The 26,106-nt window shown below is 36.8% G+C and overlaps 1 protein-coding gene across 1 annotated transcript in view; it reads left to right on the top strand.

Moving 5' to 3' along the window:
• Nucleotides 1–19,841, top strand: part of cers6 (ceramide synthase 6) — a 44,074-nt gene extending 24,233 nt beyond the window's left edge. The window contains exons 5-11 of the mRNA XM_084121827.1: nt 2,463–2,513; nt 3,871–3,963; nt 9,794–9,922; nt 13,135–13,241; nt 16,489–16,645; nt 18,699–18,722; nt 19,262–19,841. Of these exons, the coding sequence (XP_083977953.1) occupies nt 2,463–2,513; nt 3,871–3,963; nt 9,794–9,922; nt 13,135–13,241; nt 16,489–16,645; nt 18,699–18,722; nt 19,262–19,411 (711 nt within the window). The 3' untranslated portion in view covers nt 19,412–19,841. The remainder of the gene's footprint in view (nt 1–2,462; nt 2,514–3,870; nt 3,964–9,793; nt 9,923–13,134; nt 13,242–16,488; nt 16,646–18,698; nt 18,723–19,261) is intronic.
• Nucleotides 19,842–26,106: the final 6,265 nt, after the last annotated feature.

The raw sequence follows: 26,106 nt of genomic DNA, 5'->3' as shown, positions 1-26,106 counted from the left end.
CCTTTTCGCCAGCTGTGGTTCTGGAAGTGTTTTCCATTATTTATTTTCTGCATATTGAAATAATGTGATAAAGACCCGAACGGTCACAAGGAGAATCACACCAGGCATCCGTTTAAAGGTCGTTCCAAAAGAAGTTTAATACTTTAAGGGCAAGGAAGTACAAATGGTCTATACAACAGGGGATAAGAGCAAAAATAACAACAAAGGTTACAAAAACAGTCTAAAAACTAGCACTGTTGAGGTACTAACACTAGCACCAACTTTTCTCACTTACTGTTGGTGACCGAAGTTTCTCATGCTCAAACAGCATTAACAACCTTTGCATTAAGCTCTAAAACAATCTCTGTTCCCCCTCACTTCTGAACTCTCTTAAATGCACAATTTTCCCGCCTTTAGTTAACTGGAACATACCATTTTCTGTAAAACTAACTCTTGTCTCTCTGTGCATTTCAGCAAGTTCCCTCAATGATAGTTAAGTCAAAGAGTTTGAAAAAAATCAATAAATAAAACCTACAGGCAAGAGAAAACAAATATTTCCATTTGCACAACTGATATTTGCTAAATTAGTTCAAATGAGCATTTCCCACCATCCAGGGTGTGCACATCCCTAGAGGTTTGACCCATTGCTCTAACCACAGGAAATGAAACAGTAAAACTGTTATAATATGCATGATCTGAATATCACGGTTTTGAGGGATGGAGAAGCAACACTGGCTGTCCATCACAAATAAGTTCTCAGTGAGGATTTTGAAACCTTGAACCAAACAAACTAGCTGAATCACAACAAAATAGTGTTAGTGCTGAATAGATTTTACACAGAATAAAAACATATACCTCTGGTTTCACAGACAAGGCTAAAGGCTTAAGTCTAGTCCCAGACTAAAATGCATGTTTGAGCTGTCTTAAAGGAGTAGTTCACTTTCAAATAAAAATTTCCTGATAATTTACTCACCCCCATGTCATCCAAGATGTCCATGTCTTTCTTTCTACAGTCGAAAAGAAATTAAGGTTTTTGAGGAAAACATTCCAGGATTTTTCTCCATGTAATGGACTTCAATGGCAACCAACGGTTCAAAGGTTCAAATGTCAGTCTCAATGCAGCTTCAAAGGCTAGACATGATCCCAGCCGAGAAATAAGGGTCTTATCTAGCGAAACGATTGGTAATTTTCGTAAAAAAATAAAAATTATATACTTTTTAACCACAAATGCCCGTCTTGTACCATCTCTGAGATGCATTACGTCATCACGTTGGAAAGGTCACGCGTGACTTAGTCGGAAGTTTACAAGTTTGGAGTAGGAGGACCGTTCAAAGTTATTGTATGTTGAATGACACATTATTTATAAGTATTTGTGTCAGTTTATTGTTTGAAATGGTCCTTACGTGTGCATATCCTGGATGTTTAACGATGTCACACGTGACCTTTCCGTCGTAATGCGTGGTGCATCTCAGAGATGGTACAAGACGGGCATTTGTGGTTAAAAATTATGTAATTTTTATTTATTTTTTAGAAAATGACTGATTGTTTCGCTAGATAAGACCCTTATTTCTTATAATAGAATATAATATAATATAGTAGAGACTTTTAAGCTGCATTGAGACTGACATTTGAACCTTCAAACCATTGGTTGCATTTGAAGTCCAATGAAATCCTGGAATGTTTTCCTCAAAAACCTTAATTTCATTCGACTGTAGAAAGAAAGACATGGACATCTTGGATGACATGGGGGTGAGTAAATTATCAGGAAATTTTTATTTGAAAGTGAACTAATCCTTTAACTGAAAGCAACTTGCACTGACATTTCTTAAAATCTGCCATTGTTTTGTCTCAAGATTCACATCAGTAATGTTTTTTTTTTTTCTAAGGCACATTTATAAAAGCTACTTAAATGTCCTAATTGAACTAAGGCCTAATCCTGGCTTAATCTAAGCCCTGTTTGTGAAACCAGGCCTAAAGCACTTGATTCTACTTGCCCTGGTGAGAGTTCACTGTTGAGTATTGATAGTTTAACTAGTATAAAGAGCATACAATGATGTTAGCACCTTTAAGTGATGCCTCCAGAGTGATGCTAGTTTGGAGCCGCACCCTTTGGTTTTCTTATTCTTGTATGTGGCCTTTGAGAAAGATGCTGTGATATACAGTAGCTAATTAGCCAAGAGTTGGATTAGATTGGATCATATTGTCAGCATTCTCAAAACACAACAGCAGATCTCACAGGAAATCATCGGTTTCACCATAGCAGGCTTTTAACTTTCCTACATAATGATGTGGTTTATCGAGGAGGGAAAAAGTGAATTCAAAGCATTTCAATTATGTAGCATTGAGGATAATGATTGTATTTTCAGTCTTTTCTAAGCTTTGATGTAAACAGCAGAATTCAAAAGCTCTTTCAAAAGAAATTATCTTGTGTCTTTCGTAAAAAGCTCTGGAGATCATTTGTCTCTCTGTGTTTGATTTTAAAGACCCCGTGGCTGTGGAACACCCGAGAGTGCTGGTACAATTACCCCTATCAGGTACACTTATACTGTTTGTTATATCAATCTTAATTATTAAAGGGTTTGGTCACACTATCATATTTATTTCTCTTGAGATCCACCAGCTAAGTTTTATTTTTTTATTTTTTTACTTTTTTTCATAGTTTGGTTTTTTATGACCATATTCCACCTTCTCTGAATCTTAGGTCCTGTTTACACCTGGTATTAAAGGGTTAGTTCACCCAAAAATGAAAATTCTGTCAGTAATTACTCACCCTCATGTTGTTCCAACCCCGTAAGACCTTCGTTCATCTTCGGAACATAAATTAAGATATTTTTGATGAAATCTGAGTGCTGGATCACTTCTCCATAGGCTGCTAGGTGACCGAAACTTGCTGGCCCAGAAAAGTTATTAAAGAGATCGTTAATATAGTCCAAGTGACTACAGTGGCTTAATCTTAAGTATATCAAGCGACGAGAATACTTTTTGTGCGCAAAAACAACTAAAAATAACGACTTTATTCCACTATTCATTTCCTTCTCTCTGGGCCTCGTAGTGTTTTTGCGCTGTGTTGCACGTCAACACGCATCACACACATGACCAGCGTCGGCCAATTGTGAGCCTACGTGGTGACGTGTAACACAGACGCGCAGCACAAAAACACTACGTGAACCAACTAGAGGCCCAGAGAGAAGGAAATGAATAGTGGAATAAAGTCGTTATTTTTGTTTGTTTTTGCGCACAAAAAGTATTTTCGTCGCTTGATATACTTAAGATTGAGCCACTGTAGTCACTTGGACTATATTAACGATCTCTTTAATAACTTTTCTGGGCCAGCAAGTCCACTGGAGTCACATGGTTTACTTTCATGATGTCTTTACTACCTTTCTGGAGCTTGAAAGTTGTAGTTGCGTAGCTGTCAATGGAGGGACAGAAATCTCTCAGATTTCATTAAAAATACCTTCATTTGTGTCTTACGGGTTTGAAACGGCATGAGGGTGAGTAATTAATGACAGAATTATCATTTTTGGGTGAATTAACCCTTTAACATTGTAGTCAAATATATTCAAATAATGCCATTCTTTCATTTTTAATGCCAAACTAGGATTCACAAACATGAATCACATTGACATATGACATTATTTTAAAAGAAAAATATATTATTTTTTTATTAAATGAAATGTAAATGTATTTTTTTTTTAAGATTAAATATTTTATTTACCTGCATGTCATGTGACCATTAACCAATATGCTTATGTGTTGTTAAAATTGAAATATTTTTCACCGGATAAAAAAGGTTTGGGAATCTCTGCTGTGATGTGTTAAAATCCTCATTAGGGCCACTGCAAATGTGGTCTTGTGTTGCATTGACGATGTTGTGTATGACTTTTGTAGCCGTTAACCGTGGATTTGCACTACTACTACATACTGGAGCTGTCCTTCTATCTGTCGCTGCTCTTCTCGCAGTTCACGGACATCAGAAGAAAGGTACGTGTGGTTTTGGTTAGACGTGTCTGCTTCAGTGGTTTGAGTTTCTCATGAGAAGGCTTGTGCTGGGTTTATTAGCAGAGACGTGTGGGTCTGGTTTCCTCTGCTGCTCACAGGCAAAACTTCCTTTTCAACATTCAAGCATGACCACTAATAACTGCTGCCACTTCATTTCAGATTAAGCTTGCAGTGTTTAATATTAATTCTGTGTTCTAATATTCATCCTAGGGTTTAAATATGAAAAAATAAATATATTTATGCTCAGTATGCATGATCCTCATTCATACACCAAATTGAGTTAAGTTTCTTTGTGAATGTGTTGTTACATGTTAAAATAGCAAGTCGGTGGGTGCCTGATAAATAATTTATCTGATCAATTGCAGTTCTGCTTCAAATATTGTTTTGCAATCTAAATTGTTGCAAATTTATTTTCAGCTTTGGCATTTAAGGATAAGTAAATAATTGTGAATATTGCTAAAAAAAAAATCTCTCTCTACTACTCAGGCATATTAAGCACTCTTAATAAATACACTACCATTCAAAAGTTTGGTGTCAGTAAGATAAAAAAAACGCCATTAAATTGTGTCAGTAAAGACATAATATTAAAAATAATATATATTTTTTTTTTTTCAAATAAATTCTGTTCTTTTTACTTTCTATTCATCAAAGAACCACATATTTTAAGCAGCACAACTGTTTTCAAGATTGATATTAATCTTGAGCAGCAAATCAACATATTAGAATGATTTCTGAAGGATCATGTGACTGAAGACTGGAGTAATGATGCTTTTGCATGATGCAACACAGGAATAAATTACATTTTAGAATATTTAAAAATAAAATAAAAAATATTTGAAATTTTAATAATATTTCACAATGTTTTACTGTATTTCGGATATCAAATAAATAGATAAAATAAATGCAGCCTTGGTGAGCAGAAGAGACTTCTTTTGAAAAAAATCTTTTTTAAACAATCTTTTGAACACTAACTAACCAACTAACTAAATAAAAGCTCCAACCCTAAAGTCAGGAACCTTTTTTCTGCACATGGACCTTTTATAAATCACTCATAGGAAAATTCTGGGAAATTATTGTACATTTGCATGTAGGATGATTTTATAATAAAGCAACGAACAGTAAAAGCTTCCATGTAAATCTGCGTTTTTTCTGTTTTTTTCTAATAGCTTCAATTAGACATTCTGTCTGTCGTATGGTCTTTGTTTCTTGTTGCCCCGTCCACCATGAAATCATTGGTCCAAAATCCTCACATAATTCTATATTAACATTTATATAAACATCTTCTGTTTGGCTGTTATTGCGCCATGCCACACATCATATGTGCTTTCATTGTGGATAGGCAAATGACTTGACACCTGGTTGGGACACAACGCAAGTCTTAAACAAATGTCATGTAAATGAATGCAAATGTAAACAACTAAAATCCAGTCTGCCTTTAGCAGTCTCAGAGCTTCATTGAGATCCACAGGCTCTGTAATCATCGCGTGTTGATGATGTGAAAGAGCTCTCCCGCAGCTGCCATATTGGGTTTGTGGTGTAACGCAGGAGATGCTCAGCCTGTGTGTTTGAACAGGTGGACGGTTTCTCTCAAAGACTTCTTGAAACCACAGTTTCTTTCTCTTCTTTCCTTTACAAACCCTCAGTGTCAAACTCATGCACTCACTCGCTCATTTCTCTGCTCATTGTTTGCATGTTTTTCTGTTTTTACAGTGTTTGCAAGGCAGCACATACTGCTTAGGGTTTGGTGGAAACAGCTAACCCTTCATTTTAAACTTCTGCAATTCATTTAGTTTGGACTGCTTAACACACACTGTGTGTGTTTGTGTGTGTGTGTGTTTCTATCCCAGTGGGGACTTGACATGCACAATGCACAGTGACTCATAGGGACTCGTGGCTCCGCGTGGACCTAAATTGAGGTCCCCATGAGGAAACAAGCTTATAAAATCATACAGAATGAGTTTTTTTGAAAATGTAAAAATGCAGAAAGTTTTCTGTAATGGGTCTGTTTAGGGGTCGGGTTAGTGTAAGGGGAGAGAATATACAATTTGTACAGTATAAAACCATTACGTCTATGCAGAGTCCCCACAAATATAGTGAACCAGACATATTTATTTAATCTGCAGCTGACTATAAAGCAGACATATTGTGACAGTAAAAAACCTACTGTACGTACAACCTAAAACTCAAATTCGATCCTTTTGCTGCCTTGCATACCTTGCTCTTTCCTTCAGAAAATGCAAATCTTGTTTTTGTTTCTTTTGCTCTTTCCTTTCAGTTTTTTCCATGCCCAAAATTCAGCCCACATTGAGGACGTCCTCTGCCCCATTCCCGCCTGCACCAGTGTGCTCCTTCTCTTCGTTTGGCATGCTTCCATTCTGTTTTTCGCCCCACTGCACTTCCTCCTCATCTTCATCTTCATCAACCTGCTCGGCCGAGTCAGTTCAATCCCATGATGCTGCAGGGGAGCATGCAACACCTGGCCTCTTAACAGCTTTCTTCAACAGTATTTCCTCCGAGAGAATAGAGTGTGAGGACAATGCAGCCAATATGAGTTTCAATATGAAGCTGCTTAATTTCAAGATTTCTTGTTGAACAAGTTGTGAATAAAGTCTTGAATTAGTCATTCCTGTTCTGCAGTACATTTTGGACTCTCACCCCCCTGTTTGAGCATAGATCTAAACTTAAATGTTTGTAATTCATGAATGCTTTAGAAAACAAAAATACAGAATACAGAAAGCGCTTCAAAAAACAAAACTGAAAAACAAGTTTTAGAAGTTGAAGTTTACTGTAAAGCAAATGTACTGTACTAGAAAATCAAAGCCATATGTCTAGCCAAGCTGTGTTCTATATAAGTTGATATCACAAATTTAGCCCGCTAACAGGTTTTAAAGTACCGTATCCATATTGACGCAAGTTTTCACAGGACAAGATTAATACAAAATATTAATTTCCCAATGCACGTTCACACAACAACGTCTGCTCTCGCGTCAACACAAAACTCATGCAGCATGGCGCTTTCGTGAACGTGCGTTGGAGATTAATATTTTATAAATAAAGTGGTAAATTATGTTTTTATGTTTTAACAAAGCACTCGCGTTGCTTCATAAAATTGAGGTTAATCCACTGGAGTCACATGGATTACTTTAATGATGTCTTTACTACCTTTCTGGGGCTTGAAAATGGTAGTTGCGTAGGCTGTCAATTAGTGTTGTTAAAAATATCAGTATTTCGATATGTATCGATACTTAGCCTAAATATCTGAAAAGGTTCCAATACTCCTTTTCTGTAGTAACGATACACCGATACCAGCTGCGTGTTCTAGCTCTCTCTTCTCTCCGAATTGACACAAACCTGCCTCCCCTCACTCACTTACACATTTGCTTCGGTTGAATAGAGAATTGTATTTATTAGGATTAACCCCTGAGATGAACCATCTTGTTTTCGAGGGTTTTGAGGAGGAATAGTGCTTGTATTGCACATAATTTTACTCATTCCCGCAGGTTTTGCGCTCACACCACTGACCTATATAAGTGGCGCTCTCACTACACAAACACACAAATACATAATAAATTATGTCAAAATGCCCGTCTTGCCTAGTATTAATATAAATACAGTCAGTTTTGCAATGTAAATAGTTGAGTGAAAACACGTTGTGTAACAGTATTGGATCTAATCCTAATAAACCTGCTGCCGTCTGTCCTGTTAATCAAAGAACAAAATACAAAGAGAAAAATCACTCTCGCTCGCTCTTGTGTGCTTAAGTTTTGTAACTTTAATTGTAAGCCCGTTTATCAGTCCAAATGGGGGTTTCCGCCAGCACGGGTGAAGGTCTCTTTGTGTTACTGTCTTTGCCGTGGCAAAGTAATTTAATTCCATTTAAGCTTTTATCTGACTCCATTTTATATCTGACTTCATTTTATCACGACCTTGAATTTAAGTTAGATTGCCAATTGGGTATTGGTCAATTATATAATAGCTTAGCAATAGGCCTACATTTGATTGTTCTATTTAACTCTTAACTTATATTTTACCCGTTCATATTAGGAAGCTATGTTGCTCAGAGGTCCTCACGCCTTGTTTAACGTGGGTCTCACGATCACAATCTCGCCAGCTTCGGTCACTGAACAGAGGTAATTGCTATATACATGAGATCAGTCGCATTCACGCTTACACAATCAAAGATACTTTGGTATAGCCACCGTGATTGCATACACTTGAAATTAAAGTAACGTTTTCTTCAGTAGAGGTATGGCCACTACTATAGATATAAGTCAACCAACTTTACTTGTCTTATAATAGCTTTGGATTGGCCATGCCGTGGTTTCCCACATACACTTATCTAAAGTAACATTAAATTAAAACAGAGATAAGACACATCCAGATTTAGGTTAGTCAAGCAGCACTTTTGCTGCCCTAAACGGAAATTCACTTTTGTCTTTGCAAAACACGTACACTTGAATTAGTGCCAAATATTAGTTGTCACTAATCTGACGCAAAACTTGTGGTAACATACGAATCCGTTTAATCTACTTGGGAAAACAATTTCAGAGTCAGTCGGAATAAAATCAAATGTTTACAATTTATTATGTCAGGTAAATGTATCATGCCAATTTCATAATCAGTTCAAAGATAATAAATACAAAACATCAGATGCTCTGGAATAAAGAGAGAAGATGCAAACCTGACATTAGAAAATACATGATGCGAAGTGTTTTGCATACACTCGGCATCACGGCTAATATGAGTTACAAATCGCCCTGAGCCTCTTGTTGCATTTCTTTATATAGACGGAAACTTCTTTCACATGGAAACATTTGCTGATAATGGGAATTTGCATTCAGAATTTACACCTTTTGGGAGCAGGATGCCGTTTGCCTGGAAGACACACCCTCCTCTGTGTGCCAGTTATCTCTAAACTCTCCACACCTTATTACCCTTTGGTTTACTTCTTTGGGAATGAGACCTTTGTACCAGTCGCACTGAGACATTTCAAATGATACTAAACGTGTAATACTGTATGATAATTATTCACATTAAACCATATAGATTCTTGGGTGAATTTTGGTGATCTCAGCATGAAAGAGAAGGAATGGGGAAGAGGGAAAGAGATGTAGATTAGGATGATTCTGAGGTGAGACTTGTGTCTCGAATGGTGCACAAGAGTTCAAATGTTAATTTCCTGTTCTCTCAGAGAGTTGCCCTCTCTTCCAGTTTTTCCAGTCTTACACATTAATCTGTATTTAATTTTTTGAATTTTAATTTAAAAACAGTGTTTACATAAAAGGGTATGACAAACTTTCAGAAATATCTGTGGGCAAGCTTAGACAAATTAACAATTTTAATACTAACTTGATCTACACAATGGCCAGAAAATTAATCAAATGACTTAACACATTGAAAATGAAGAGCTATTGATAGTCAACCATTGCTCAGTCAGAGTTCAGCAATCGGCAGTAAGCACTTTCATGAGGAGGCCAACATGAAATGAATATGATTTTTTTTTTTTTTTTTTTTTTTAAACAAATCAATTAAACTAATGAAGAAACAGCTGGAATATTTGTTAATAAATTTAAGTAATTAAATTAAAAGTTCTTCACTTTAATGTTCACTTAATTGTGATATTATGATTAAAAAAGTAACTAATTTGACTTCCATCAACTTCCAACAAATTGTGAGTTTAATGTTTTATGAAGTGTATTTAGACATGTATGATGAGGACAGGAAAATGTACTACATATTAGGAATGACCCAAAGTTTGCCTTCTAGGTTTACAGTGCATAAACATTTACACGTTCTATGTGACTTCCTGCAGGACTTTCTACTGATGTTCCTGCATCATGTGGCCACCATCTCTCTGATCACCTTCTCATATGTGAATAACATGGCTCGGGTGGGAACGCTTGTCATGTGCCTGCACGACGCTGCTGACGTTCTGCTGGAGGTGATTTCCTATTACATCCATTAAAACCACAGAACAAAGACACAATTATATGGCCATTGTTATTAGTATCTATGGCATCACCTACAGCAACAGGAATTCCTTGGTAAATAAAGTTTTAATTTTAAAGTTACAGATTCAAATGTTATTGTTGGAAAGTTTTTTGGCAGGTCTACATGATAGGGAGAGATCTTTTTAAAAGCATAGTCCGCTCAAAAAAATAAATAAATAAAATTCACTGTTTACACGCTCATGTTGTTCCAGACTTGCTTGACATTTTTTCTTCTGGGAAAATCACAAATAGTACAAATAAATAACCATAAAGTACTATAAATGTAGTCAGTATGAGTCATGTGCTATTTTCTAAGGGATAGGTCACCTTAGAATGAAAATTAAGTCATAATTTACTCACTCTGCTGTTGTTCTAATGTTCTAATTCTGTCTTTTTTTGGACCACAAAATTATGTTGTTGTTTTTTTTTTTTTATGTCCTGCTCACGCTCATCCATATAATGGCAGTGAACAGTGACCAACATCAAGCTCAAAAAGATCCAAAAGTATCACAGAATGGTCCGATGCGAAACGTGTCGTATATTCCAAGTGTTCTGGGGTTTAGGATAGGTTTCGGTGAAAAACAAACCGAAATTGAATGCATTATTTAATGAAGATCCTGAGCTTGGCCGTTGGTCTTCTGTGTGTGTCTGTGTTCAAGAGACTCTATTAGTGGCACAGTTCACTCCGACTCGCCCTGAAAAGCACACAAGTTGTGAGAAATCAAGATGAATAAATACACGTTACGTGACATGAAATGTACATAGCTGTGCACACAAGACCAACGGCCAAGGTCAGGATTTTTGTGAAATAATATATTACATTTCGATTAGTTTTTTTCTTCTTCACCAAACCCTATCATAAATCCACAGAACTCTTGGTATATACGGCATGTCAAACTGGACCACTTAGGCTACGTTCACACCGCAAGCCTTAGTGCTCAATTCCGATTTAGTGCTCATTGTAAGCCCGTTTATCGGTCCAAATGGGGGTTTCCGCCAGAACGGGTGAAGGTCTCTGTGTGTTACTGTCTTCCCGCGTGGCAAAGTAATTTAATTCCATTTAAGCTTTTATCTGACTCCATTTTATATCCGACTCCATTTTATCACGACCTCGAATTTAAGTTAGATTGCCAATTGGTTATTGGTCAATTATATAATAGTTTCGCAATACATTTGATTGTTCTATTTAACTCTTAACTTATATTTTACCCGTTCATATTAGGAAGCTATGTCGCTCAGAGGTCCTCACGCCTTGTTTAACGTGGGTCTCACGATCACAATCTCACCAGCTTCGGTCACTAAACAGGTAATTGCTATATACCTGAGATCAGTCGCATTCACGCTTACACAATCAAAGATACTTTGGTATAGCCACCGTGATTGCATACACTTGAAATTAAAGTAACGTTTACTTCAGTAGAGGTATGGCCACTACTACAGATATGTCAACCAACTTTACTTGTCTTATAATAGCTTGGGATTGGCCATGCCGTGGTTTCCCACGTACACTTATCTAAAGTAACATTAAATTAAAATAGAGGTAAGACACACCCAGATTTAGGTTAGTCAAGCAGCACTTTTGCTGCCCTAAACAGAAATTCATTGAAATTGAATTAGTGCCAAATATTAGTAGTCACTAATCTGACGCAAAACTTGTGATAACATACGAATCCGTTTAATCTACTTGGGAAAACAATTTCAGAGTCAGTTGGAATAAAATCAAATGTAACAATTTATTATGTCAGGTAAATGTATAAATGCCAATTTCATAATCAGTTCAAAGATAATAAATACAAAACATCAAATGCTCTGGAATAAAAAGAGAAGATGCAAACCTGACATTATAAAATACATTATGTGAAGTGTTTTGCATACACTCGGCATCACGGCTAATTTGAGTTACAAATCTCCCTGAGCCTCTTGTTGCATTTCTTTATATAGACGGAAACTTCTTTCACATGGAAACATTTGCTGATAATGGGAATTTGCATTCAGAGTTTACACCTTTTGGGAGCAGGATGACATTTGTGTAATACTGTATGATAATTATTCACATTAAACCATATAGATTCTTGGGTGAATTTTGGTGATCTCAGCATGAGAGAGAAGGAATGGGGGAAGAGGGAAAGAGATGTAGATTAGGATGATTCTGAGGTGAGACTTGCATCTCGAATGGTGCACAAGAGTGAGTTCAAATGTTAATTTCCTTTGTTCTCTCAGAGAGTTGCCCTCTCTTCCAGTTTTTCCAGTCTTACACTCAGATCCATTTTTTTTGTGTAGCTATTCACATTGTTGTTTTAAATGTGGCCAATATTAGATTCCAGTGTGAACAGATCATGGTCCTGAACTGGACCATACTCATCCTTCAGATGAGACGTTAATCCGAGGTCCTAACTCTCTGTTTTCATTAAAAATCCCACGATGTCCTTTGGAAAAAGAGTAGGGGTGTAACTCCGGCATCCTGGCCAAATTTGCCCAGTGGCCTCTGTCCATCATAGCCTCCTAATCATCCCTATATACTGATTGGCTTCATCACTGTCTCCTCTCCATCAGTAAGCTGGTGTTTGGTGGGCGTTCTGGCATAATATGGCGGCAAATTTATGCGCAGACAATATTAAAAACGAAGACGAGGATGCGAAAAAAGAGAGCAGAGTTTTTAAATATTTATGAAATGAGCCCTCATGTTTTGCTTGTAGAGCTGTCTCTGTAACACTTATGAGTTCTGACACATCACTGTCCTTCACTGACTACCTTTCGAATCTGTCTTGATAACGTCGGCTTTGTAAATCCCATGAGCTCAGAGTTGTGACGAATGTTCCTCTAGAATGACGTAAAAGTCGCATGAATTCCGATATGACAGTTCAGACAGAAGGTTGCATTGAAAAACATCTGAACTATATCGGGTGTAGTACCACATAATGGCACAAATCAGAATCGAAAAGATCCGATTCTATGTGATTTGTGCCGTTCACACTGTCATGACAAAAACAGATCTGAGTCACATATGAGCAAATTTATCGGATTTGGGCACATTAACCTGCAGTCTGAATCTAGTCTTACTGTACATTCAGGATTCAAGATTGGTGATGCAAGATGTGCTATTTGCATGCATTAGATGTCTGTCATGTTGATTATAAATCATGCAGCAAGTTTGTGTTTGCAGGCTGCTAAAATGGCCAACTACTCCAAGTGCCAGAGACTCTGCAACGTCCTGTTCATCATGTTTGCCCTGGTGTTCATCAGTTCCAGGCTGGGAGTGTATCCTGTATGGTAAGACACTCCTGTCAGTAACATATGATGTGCGTTGATTATGTGTCAGAACCTCTCGTTCTCATCTGTATATCTGAAATGTTCTATTTTATCATCTTTTCCAGCGTTTTTATTTCAGGTTTTGACACCTTCAGTCAGTGTTGTTGCCAAGTAATAGTTACTATGGCTACAGCAGTAGTGTTGAGATGTGGAAGAGTCCAGAATGAGAGAAAACAGATGGGATCTTAGTTTTTTACACCTATAATTAGCATTTTATCGCAAAAGGAAATAGCATTGTGCTTTAACATTTAAACATGTTTTTTTAGACAACTTTTCAGATTTTGGTTAAAAATGGATAAAAATGTGTGGCAGTGCTGATTTCCACATGAAATAATTTTAACCAGTGTTGTAATTGTTAACTAAAACTAAAACTATTCAAATTATTTTCTTCTTTAAAATAATGCTGAAGTCAAATAAAATGTAAATATTGGATAAAAAAAAAAAGAAAAAAAAGAAAATTAGAAATGACTGAAATAAGTTGAAGTACTAAAATTACTAAAACTGAAATAAAAATAAGTTAACGCTAAATAGAAATATTAAAAAACTAATACAAATGACAAAAGCACAACAACATTACTAAAACTTAAACTAAAATTAAAATGAAATCTGAAATTTAAAAAAATCTAGTTAAAAAAAATATAAAAAACATAATAGTATATAAAATAATAACATTGATTTCATAAAAAAGAAATATTGGAAAAGTAATAAAAACAATAAAATACACACACACACACACAAAAAGGTTAAAACAAGACGTAAATGTGCATGTTGGCATGAGAATAGTGTGATAAAATTATCCATATCCAATGGATGCATATCCAAATTTTCTACCTCAACTCAGCACCTCTGAATGTGGTTTGATACGATCACATAAAGTTTTGAACCATGTTTGTGCCTGAAATTAGCTGATGTTAATACCAGGTGTATCGGTGTCTCACAAGTTTCACTACTGTGACTTTTTCAGATCCATTATTCTTTTGACATGATTCTTTTCTTCAGAATGAGTCATCTGTGCTTTTTCTTCATTAATCATTTAGTGCTGGAAAGTTGTTTTATTCACTCACTTCATCTAAGTGTCTACTGTGGCTTTTGAGTACTTGATTGTGTGACTCTAATGGAATTAGAGAAACGGTCTAATCAAAGCGTGCGATTAGATTCTGCTCCACGTGAGGAACCGTTGAGTTGATGATGGATGTGACGGCAGCAGCCCAAGCCTCTGGTCCTCAGAGTCCTCACTGTCATTTAGTAATGATTATGAAATGGCCTTCACAGAGCTGCTGGCATAGTCCCTGTATTCACTGATATGCTGTTCATGTCAATTTTGATTCAGTCTTATTTTAGAGATTAAGAGTCGTGCATCTTGTGCTACAATGCAGCAATGAAAGCTGACCTTTTATAAAAGAGTTTGCATGATCAGTATCACTCATTTGATTTACATTTGATCTAGTGTCCTGCAGAATCTGAAATATTGCTTCGTTGATTAACATTAATCATTTAAATTTGTCCTAAAACAATAACGTCCTAGAACAGTTTATTTCCAGATCTACATTACCTTTTGAATGCCAGAAGGTTCAGAAATGCTAGTGTAGTATTTATTACTATTTTGTATTTATTAATATTAATAGTCATTTATTAATATTTTTAATTAGCTTTTATTTTTTCATTTTAGTTTAAGTTTTCATTTAATTTTTTTTGTGTGCTTTTCTCATTTTTATTAATTGTAATTTATTACAATTTTTATAATTTTATTTTTATATTTTCTGTTTCTAGTTTGTTTTTTTATATTTCTATTAAGCTATTCTGTTTTATTTTTAGACATTTTTGTACTTCTGCTTAAACTTATTTAATTTTAGTTAGTTGCCAAAGCAACATTTCTAATTTCTGTTTAAGTTTACCATCTAATATTTACATTTTATTTGGCTTTATTTCAATTAACAAAAACATTTGGTTTCAGTTTTAATCAACTATAACAACACTATAACACACAAGGATGTTAGTCAAAAAGGCTGAAAATCATAAATACATTCACCGACTAGTGATATAATTTAATTGCTTTTCACTTTTGACCAAGAGGTGGCGCTGTTACCAAATCGATGTGGTGTGGTCACAAAGTTTGGTTCAATATGCCAAAAAGCATTGCAGTTACAGCCTCAGAATCAGCTTGCCATCATGCCATTCATTTCGTTAATGCTTTATTTAAAAACGGTTTTGTCTATCAGAAACTCTTTGCCGGCATAGTCCCACTCTAGATTAATTAAAATAGACAGAATTAATTAAAAGCTATTAGGATTTTTGGAAAATTCATAGTAATTTTTGACTACAAAATGGTGCTGTCTCGAAACTTTATGAGTACCTTCAAGGCATGGTGCCAATGACACATGTCGAGTTTCGTAAAAATAAGCGTATGCGTTTGTAAAATACGGCATTTTACGACATAATTCAAAATGGCCGACATCCAAAATGGTTGACACCGGAGAATTGGATATCATTCGACTCGTATGCTGCACTTAATCAAAAGAGATCCGTTCTATGATTTTTGGGCAAACTGTTCAGAAGTTATTAAAAAAAAATTTTTTTTTCTTATTTCTTGACCAGTAGGAGGCACTGTGCCAAAACGCTGCTAGTAGCCTCAGGTCATGCTTGTGATGACATGTACCAAGTTTGGCCTTATTACGCCAAGTCTTCGCAGAGATACAGACTCATGTCCATTTTGGCATGCTCGTCTTCAAAATAGTTTACGCGTTACTCAAGAACGATTTGGTTTTTCGAAAATCTTTAACTTTTTGCCAGCACGGTCTAAAGATGATCTGTGCCAATTTTAGTGGAAATCAGACAAACTATCTAGGATGAGTTTGCACAAGTATGTTTGTCAGAAAATTCTAAATGGTGGAAAAATTCTCATGGTGGATCAATGTCGAATTGTCTTGAGCCGAGGAATCAGAGGAAAAAATAACTTTGTTTTGAGCCATTAAGGTTCAAAAGTTATTAGCATAAACATGAGTGCAACTTTGGACATTTGGTGGCTCTAGTCTAGAGAGATTGAGTTAGAGACTTGAAAATTGCCATGGTTAATGTTGAGACTGTCCTCTATCTGTGTACCAAATATTTTCCCACTGATCTCACATTTGGGTTTTGAAGCCATGTTTGTTGAATATACTTGAACTAATGGAATGTCCTAAGATGTTGTAATAAAATGTGTGTTTTGCAGGATTTTAAACACTACTGTATTTGAGAGCTGGGAGATCGTTGGGCCGTATCCATCGTGGTGGGTGTTTAACACACTGCTCGTCCTGCTGCAGGCCCTGCACACCTTCTGGTCATATCTCATAGTGCGCACCGCCTACAGGGCCATTTCCAGAGGAAAGGTGAGACTTCAGAAAACCACACCATCTCCTCCATCACCCGTATTGCAAGGGCTTGAATATGTTTAGCCATTAAATTAGCAAAGCTATTGACAATCAAATTCAAGTTTATTTGTATTTGGGGTGTCGCGATATACCGATATTGACGATAAGGTATTTGAACTTGAAAAACGGAGTGTACTGACGTCTTTCCGCGGTTAAAACATCATTCCTTCTTATGTTCATTCATGTTTATTTGATTCTATAAATTAACAAGAAGGAAGAGATGATCGGTTCACGAGCAGCTTTAACTGAGGCTCTACAAGCGATCTGCCACCACACATTAAAGAGCCACAAAACGGTATTAATTGTTTAAATTTCTTTTAAAAATGACCAAATTTGAAAGGTGAGACTTTGTTTCATATCAAAAGTAACCTGGTCTGTCATCGCGTTGTCAGTGTCCTCTCTGCTCCGCAATGTATTTTTCACTGCGTGTGAGAACATGGTGTGGCGGGAGAGCGGCGTGGCTTGTCGGACATAGCAACAGTAACTAAAGGGGGCGGGTCTTTGCGAATGGTCAATTAGGGGTGTTGCAATATACCGTTATAGGCGATAACCATAATTTTACCGCGATAACCAGCGCCAGTTTTTGTCTGACATCCCAACGTACAGTAGGTGTCAGTATTGCACCTTAACACTGGTTGCCATCTGTCATAAAACACAAGCAGACAGTGCACATTTGGATAAAAAAACTTTGGGATTATCATATGTTTACTTCAAATATCTTTAGAGAGCAGTATTTTTTTTCTTTTTTTACCCACAACAGGACAATGTGAGCATTATGGAGTGCTAAACTCTCACATGTAATTTAATTCATACTCGACACCGGAGGGCGCCCTCGTACAGGAAGACCACAAGTTAGACTCATAGGATTAATATAATTTATGACATTCCAGGAAATCCGTAGTCTCAGCCTCAGACGTCACGCCCACGGAACGTTGGCTAAACGTCTGATGCATATGGTACACTTAACTGGAAACACTTCAGGAATGTCGAAGTCGTCATCTGATTGGTTGAATTTTATCGGATTTCCGGGGGGCGCGAGTGTTGCGTTTATTTTCGGTCCGCCGGGAAACAAAGCGCAGACGTGTGATTGCGGAAGAAAAACTGTTGTGTTTACATGAGTGACAATGAGCATTTATCAAGATCAGCTAAACGTAGGATTCTCAAAAGTATGCGAGGTTCACGGCATAGACTCTTTAAGAGATGTCCAGGAGTTTTGTTTGAGGCACTTAGTGGAGACAAAAAGAGATATTTTAGCCTGTTTGCCGACGGGATTTGGGAAGAGTATTATTTTCCAAGCCTGGCCGACCCTTTGTCAGCATTTAGAAGGATTCCCAGCAGATCCAATTTTACTAGTTGTGTGTCCCCTCCTATCTATCTTGTTTTCTTCTCCTTTGATTTTCTATGCTGACTGACTTGTTGCACGCCGGTCTGTTGTTGTGGGGACATTTCCACGCCCCGAAACGTGACGCTGAACGAAACGAACTGTAATTGGTTGTTTGACATGTCGGTCAAACGGCCTTATGGGCGGGCCTTGGCCAAAGAAAGCTGCTATGAATTCCAGACCTTCAGCCGTCAGTCTGAAGGTCTGGCTACGCGAGACTAGGAAATCCGTAATATTGACAAAGACATCCAGCAATCGCTGTAGCTGAATAAAACATAGATAGACATTTTGACTGATTAAACAAGGAGAATTAACACACTATTGGGACAGTATTGTGGTTTATCTGTGGATGTATAAGATGTAACATAAATTACCTCAGCTTTTAAATAAGGCACCCATGATGATCAAAAACAGGAAGATGATTTCCATAAAGTTACAATCGTCAGATAATTGGCGGTTGATAAAATTAAGTCCCTCCCTTCTTTTTTTCTCATTGAAGGTCATCTTGTGAGCTGCGTTTCATGTTGTTTTCAAAATCAGATTGTTACATCTACTATCAAACTTGGTTTATACATTTTATATATAAATTTGCTTTTTCTTTCTTCTCTACTTCACACGCTGACATCAAAGGCGGGAAAATGGAATCCTTTACATGTAAGTAGTTCATTGTAAAAGTGTTCTGTTTTGTGCATGGATGCATTAAGCTCTGATTTTTCAGATACACTGCCATTCAAAGGTTTGGGGTCAGTAAGGTTGTTTAACATGTATTCAGCAAGGATGAATTAAATTGATCAAAAATGACAGTAAATACATTTAAAATATTACAAAAGATTTCTGTTTTTAAATAAATGCTGTTCTTTTGAACCTTCTATTCATCAAGGAACTGTGAAAAAAATGCACCATTGTTTCCACACACACACAAAAAAATCTGTATATTTCTGAAGGATCATGTGACCCTTCTTTCATAATAGATTTATTTAAAGTACATTAAAAAAACGTACCAACCCCACACATTTGTAGTGCATGTTGGCAGGAATTATTCTTAGATAGCTGTTAAATGTAGGTGGTTACCATTTTCTATCACAACAAAAATTATGACTCATTGCAATTAGTTAAATTATTTGTTTATTATTTGAACTCTGTCATAAGAATAGCGTGTATTGTAATCTTAAGCATCTCTATAATCTTCCCAGGTGTCAAAGGATGACCGCAGTGACATTGAATCCAGCTCTGATGAAGACGAGGTTCTTCCTCCCTCTCAGAAACACCACACTAACGGGACCAACGGGGCTCACGGCACCAACGGCTACCTGTCCCCGTCCCCGTGTCCAGACGAACACTAACCATCCGCCCCGCGTGGAGGACGTTTCACTGGGTCCCAACTGCAGATGGTACCTGCATCACTCTCCGTTGTGTCAAACCATGTATGAACATTACCGATCCGGTCCCGTACTGGAACTACTCAATAATGTGAATGCAGTTCTGTTTCGGTTGGTCGCTTTCCACAATTTCCCCCAGATGTTTTATGTTCCGTTCGTTTGCTTTTGTTTTTGTGGTCGTTGATCCTGCGCCATTGGTTATCGAAGCACCTTTTAGATTCAGTGCAGCTCACTCTTTTGTTTCAAGCAGGCGAATGAAAGCGCCGTTCATTCTTTCTTTCATAATCACGTGAGCATGCTGCTGCGGTCATGTATTCTGGCACCGTTTTCTTGGATTAGTGTCTTTTTGTATTTATTTATTTTTTGTATCTTTAATAAATTTGCATTTTCCGTGCTGCTGTTTTTTTTTTTCTTCTCTTCTTTCTCAACATACATTCCCCCTTTCCACGACAAGATGACGGTGTTGGAGCCGGTGCCCAGTCTGGAACCATTCAGCACATTTCCACCGAATCAGCCTCGTAGGCCTGAAACGAGCTCTATGCAAGTACAGTAAATGAATGTCAAGCACATTCAGCCAATTCATTATTGCATTCCGCAAGAGATTTCAATTCAAACCGAAAAAAAATTGCTACGCCTGAAAAACAATACATCAACAGAGTAATATGTCTGAATACATAGTATTCTATGACCTTACTACTTCCGGCGAGTGTGCATACAATTGATCTTTACTATCCCATGAGGCCACGGGAGAGGATTTGTCAATGGTAGTGAAGCGACACAACGCTGTAGGTCACATGACAATAACATGGCGGCTATAGTAAGTCTGAATTTTATTTATTCTACACACATTCATATTATATAGAACATACATTTTTAAGTTTCAAACCAAATGTAATACCGAGGGTTGTGCGATATATATATCGTCTACAATTATATCGTAATTGTTGTTCTAACGAAATGCGATCTGACATTAGAGTACATGTCTCTCATTTGAAATACATCAATATCACATGAAAAGTGCCATTTATTTTCTCCAAATATCAGCATGATTACAAATGTGATATTGATTTTATACAACAGTTCAATAAACAAGAAGTTAGTATTAAGTGACTTACATTTTAGACACAAAATTGCCTGTTTTGGCTCTCTCAAACGAATATAGTTCCAAACAAAGCCACAGCACTGTTTTGCATCTCTGTGCAACACGTGGTGGTGTTTCGTTACTGAAGGAATCGTTTTTTTAAACGGATTGGTTCAATGAATAATTCAATGACTCACTCATTAAGACAGTCAAATGTCAGTTAACCCAATAACATTTCGACACCCCGGGTTTCCAGTTGCCCGAAAACAGCGTATTGCAGCCATGAAAGCCAGCAAACAAACTGGGTCAGAGATTGCAGATTCTATAAAACATAAAAAGCATCGGCATCCATCTAAAAAGAGGCATATTAAAACGCTCATTAAAACACAGATAAATATACAGAGTAAGGCTTGTTGCCTTCCATTGTCGAAGTGCCCTCAATCTGGCAACCAGTGCGAGTGTGAGTCGGTGTTTGGTGTTTTAAGCCCTCAACGGCGCCTTCCAGGCAGCGAGGGGATGGGTAGGTTTAAGGTTGAGGGTAGGGTTAGCTGCCTCTAAGGAGCCATTGGGGGCTTAAAACACCATCGAGCGTGTGAGTCTGAGGAGGAGGAAGCGGGGCAAACACTTCTCTCCAGTATTTTGAATTTGGACTGCAGTACCCATTTCAACCGCTAGCTGTCAATATTCCGTCCTGCACCTTTAAGCACAGCGATGTACTTGTGGAAAGGTTATGCAGTAACAATCATTTACGGCATTATTCGGCTCTCAAGTCGAGAGATTCACAGATCCCCAGCTGAGCACCGGTCTTGACACGAGTTCCAGCATCATTTTCGTAGAAAAGGGGTAACTGTTTTAAATGGGCAGAATTACCAAAGTCAGTCAATTTGCTCAAATGTATAATTGGTTCAAATGAATTACTATCAATTAGTGGGGTAGTTTGGGTTTGGCAAGATTTTTTTCTGTTTTTGAGGTGCTGCATTTATTTGATCAAAAATACAGTAAAAACTGTAATATTGTCTTTTTTTTTCTTTTCTTTTTTTTCACTATTTAAAATAACTTTTTTGTTTTAATATATTTTCAATTTTAATTTATTCCTTTGATGCAAAGCTGAATTTTCAGCATCATTACTCCAGTCTTCAGTATCACGTGATCCTTCAGAAATCATTCTAATATCCTGATTTGATGCTTAACAAACATTTCTTTTTAGTAATGTTGAAAACAGTTGCTTCATATTGTTATTGAAACCGTGATACTTTTATTTCAGGACTGACAGCATTTATTTGAAAGCGAAAGTCACTTTTCACTTTTGATCAATTTAATGCATCCTCTGTAAATTCAAGTATTAATTTCTTTAAAAAAATAAAATAATAATAATAATAATAATAAATCTTACTGACCCCAAACTTTTGATGCATTGATGGAAGCCCTTTATCAGTGTTTCATGTGCTAAAAAGAAAAATGGACAGTGACACTTATTGTAAGTATTTTATCGCAGAATCTTTCCTGTCTTTCTAAAACCATATTGGATTCCGCTTAATTTAAGGAAAGTTTTAGGAGGAAATATTTGATATTCTTTTCTCATTAAATCCCAGTCATATTTCCATATAAATAGTCATCAGGCCCATCATAAATAAGGTTTGGTTTTATTACTGTGCACAGTAAGACTTCAGAAACAAGGTACATATGAGATTATGAAATATATCAAACTATCACACCAACATTGTTTTTTATGTTGTCTGTTTTTTTAGTTTAGAAAAATATTCTTCCCGTTTTCCACATGCATTTGATCATCATTCAGCCGAGCTTTATTTAAAGCATTTGATATGAGTGTTTTAATGCCGTTTCTTTCAGTGTTGGGAAGGTCGCTGCTGCTGTCTGTTTAAAGCTGGAGAAGCGCTACAGCTAATTAGCCGTCATCTTATTTGCACTGCAGACAGGTTGCTGTGTTATGTGGTTTACATTTGATGTCAAAAAGGCGAAGAATTAAAAAAAAAGAAAAAGACAACTGTATTCTCTGCCTTCGCTGGAAAACTGATTATCAGCGGTACTAATGAATTATGTTGCCATGTATTTTAAATAAACACAACAGACCAAACCCCTTCTGGCTGCTTTTATGTGTCTGTATCTCTAATATTACACCTAATAATTCATGATTAGTTGCAAGGGATAATTTGTCATTTTATTTCGAAGCATTTTTGGATTGAGTTATACTTTTGCAGGTTGCAGGAGAAAATGAAACAAGTAGAAAATGAAGTGAAAAAAGGATAACTCATAAAAACTGTTGTGGGATACAACACCCTCTAAAGAGCTCCAAACACCCAAACTAATAAATAAAACTTAATATAACTAAAAACAACAGACACAGAAGAGATCAGCTGTAGGAAAAAATATATTACCATAACCACATAGAGGAAAAACGAGATTTTTGAGAGAGATTTGACCGTTGTACTATAAACGCGAAGTAGAAACTGTTGCGTTTCTCGCATACAGACGACAATGTCAAAATTATCCTTGTTCACACCGACCCTACTTTGTAAAGAAATACTGTGTGAGTATAGACTGAACACGTAATATGCAAGCACATGACGTCTCCACTTTCACACATTCACGTTTTTGTGGTTTACACGTAGACGCTATCGATTTCAAAAACTTGCACTTTGAATACCGTTTTCAAATGTCTGCGTTTTCAGGCCCCCATAACACCGTTGTAGTGTAAATGAACAGCTAAAACGCATAAACAGTTTTCCGTTTTTAGTTGAAAATGGTGTGTTGTAAATGGCCCCTTAGAGTCAAACCTACAAATGATGCAGCACAGCAGCTTTAAACCTCCTATACCACAGCCGCTGTGATCAGTGAGGGCTCGAGCGTTCTGATTGGTGCATGAGGAGTGGGTGGAGACTAGAACAGTCAGACATTCAGAGTGATGATCTGCCACAACTGTAATTCTATAGTACTTCATTTGCATGATTTTGTTTACATACTATATTGGATTACACTATTTTACAGTATCCTGGTTAAACATTACGTTTAGTTACTGTAGTAATTACTATAAACTATGCACAATTGCACGCAACTAACCCCAAACCAAACCCTATTCCTAACCCTATAGTAAGTACATGTAGTTAATTAATATTACTCAGTACTCTGTATCACGTATAACATACCATCTTAAATTTCAATCATAAATAAAACACATATACACACACTACTTTCACTCAACATTATCCAGAATGTCCCTGTTCGGGCGCCGTTAAGTGGAACATACCATCTTAAATTTCAAAAGATAGAATAAAACCACAATAGAGGTAGGGTACCATCCGTTGAGCTTTTGCAGTGGTTATATTTAAGTGCACAAGTAACAACAAATGTATTCACCCTCTACAACAGCACACTCCATATATACAAATCAGTTCATTCAAATCAGTTAATGGTTTGCGTGATAGAAAAACCTGAGTTTTCAATGCTGTTTGTCATAAGCCTTCATTGTTGTAAAGTTCCACAGGTTTGAACAGTTCCAAAGACAACAAACTCAGCCGATATAATCCATTGGTAGTTCCCATGCGCATTACGCAATCGAACTTAGCATAAAACAGTCCAAAAGAGAAGCTTATTCAGCATGTGCTTAATTAGAACATAAGGCTTAAATGAATGGCAAAGAAAAACTATTTCCCATCAAAAAGCCAAACCAAGGACAATGAGCTAGAACTCACATCCTTGTTTTAGTTACCAATACCTTAACTTCACTTCTCTGCTATCGGCATCCTCACCCTCACAACTGAGGACGCCGCCCCCTAGTGTAGTGGAAAAGCACTAGTAACTGTGAATTCAATCTGGAACTTTTACTCTCCCAACCCTTTAGAAGGCTGGACAGCTCCAAAAAAGTTTCAATTTGTTCAACATGATATGAGGTTACAAGGTTCATCGAGCAATTTTACCTTATAATTCACTCTGTTAGCCTGTGCCACTATTTCAGCGGGACCTTGCCATTTGGCCACCAACACTTTTGGATAAAATTGTAAGGGTGGATTTCCTACAAGGGTTCAGGCTGCAAGTCTGCAAGTCTGCCGAATGACTAAAGAAACATTATCAGCAAGATGGTAGAAAACTGTACATTTCTTGTCTATTACCACCCACTGCTACTTATACCAACTACGGAAATAAGCGCAGTTACAATAGCTTAATATGTGGGAGAGCGTTGCTATAGAGAGTGACAATATTGTATTGCAATAGGTAACAATTCAAAGTCAATACCAAATCAAAACTAGTTAGCACATTATTTGTAAATGAAAAGGTTTAATGACAAAATTTGGTTATGGTTACACTTAAAATAGTTACAAAATAGATGTATGAGATGATGATAACTTATACCATTAATTGTACCCAGCATATATGTAAAATGTTACCTGAGAGAGAGAGAGAGAGAGAGAGAGAAAGAAAAGAGGAGGTAAAGAGAGAGAGCCCCAAGAAAGGGACCTAGAGAATAAAAGAGGCCTGAACTTTCCCTGACCTTGTGACTTTAACCCAAATGTGAGACATTCAAACTGACCAATCAGATAACTTCCCCCATTGTACTAAAGGTGTGACAATTCATAGACCCCGAAGTACACACACCTTGGCCTACAGACCTTGATCACTATCAGCCCCTCAACTCCAAATGGTCATTGTGGAAAGAGGGGATGGAAAACTGTAAAGCAAATGTCTTTGTTCATTTCAAATATCTTGGATTATTTTCAATCCTACAAAAACTGTAAGACTGGAGAAACTGGAAGAACTGGAAGAGAGGGCTACTCTCTGAGAAAACTAACTGAGGAAATTAACATTTGAACTCTTTTGCTACAGTATATTACCATTACCATTCGAGACACAATCACACTTGAGTTGATCACCTCCCAATTTACACATCATTCCCTTCACCCATCCCTACCTGAATTCACCCAAAAATCTATATGATTTAATATGAACAATTATCATAAAGTATTATACATGTTTGGTATCATTTGAAATGTCTCAGTGCGACTGGTACAAAGGTCTCATTCCCACAGAAGTAAACCAAAAAGGTAATAAGGTGTGGAGAGTTTAGAGATATCTTGTTAACTGCTGTGGGTGTGCCCCCATGTAAATCAACCTCTGTCCGCAGTAAGTCTGGGACGGTGATTAATGCAAATTCCCACTGTGAACTCATGTTTACATTTGAAAAGAGGTTTCTGCCTTGGTCTGAGTGTTTAGGGAGATGCTGAAGAAGGCTTGTGACGTTTTGTTGCTCAAATTAGCCTGTGATGCTGAGGATGTCAGGTTCGCAGAGCATTTGATGTTTTGTATTTATCTTTGAACTGATTATGAAATTGGCATGATACATTTACCTGACATAATAAATTGTTACATTTGATTTTATTCCGACTGTAGATTAAACGGATTCGTATGTTCCTGCAAGTTTTGCGTCAGATTAGTGACGACTAATATTTGGCATCAATTCAAGTGTACTTGGTTTGCAAGAAGTTAATTACCGTTTAGAACAGCAAATGCTGCTTGACCGATCTGTCTTACCTCTGTTTTAATTTAATGTTACTTTAGATAAGTG

Source organism: Abramis brama, assembly GCF_963993115.1.
Source record: "Abramis brama genome assembly, chromosome: 8".
NCBI lineage: Eukaryota > Metazoa > Chordata > Actinopteri > Cypriniformes > Leuciscidae > Abramis > Abramis brama.
The sequence above is the reverse complement of the archived record's forward strand: the minus strand, read 5'-3'. Positions and strand labels throughout refer to the sequence as shown.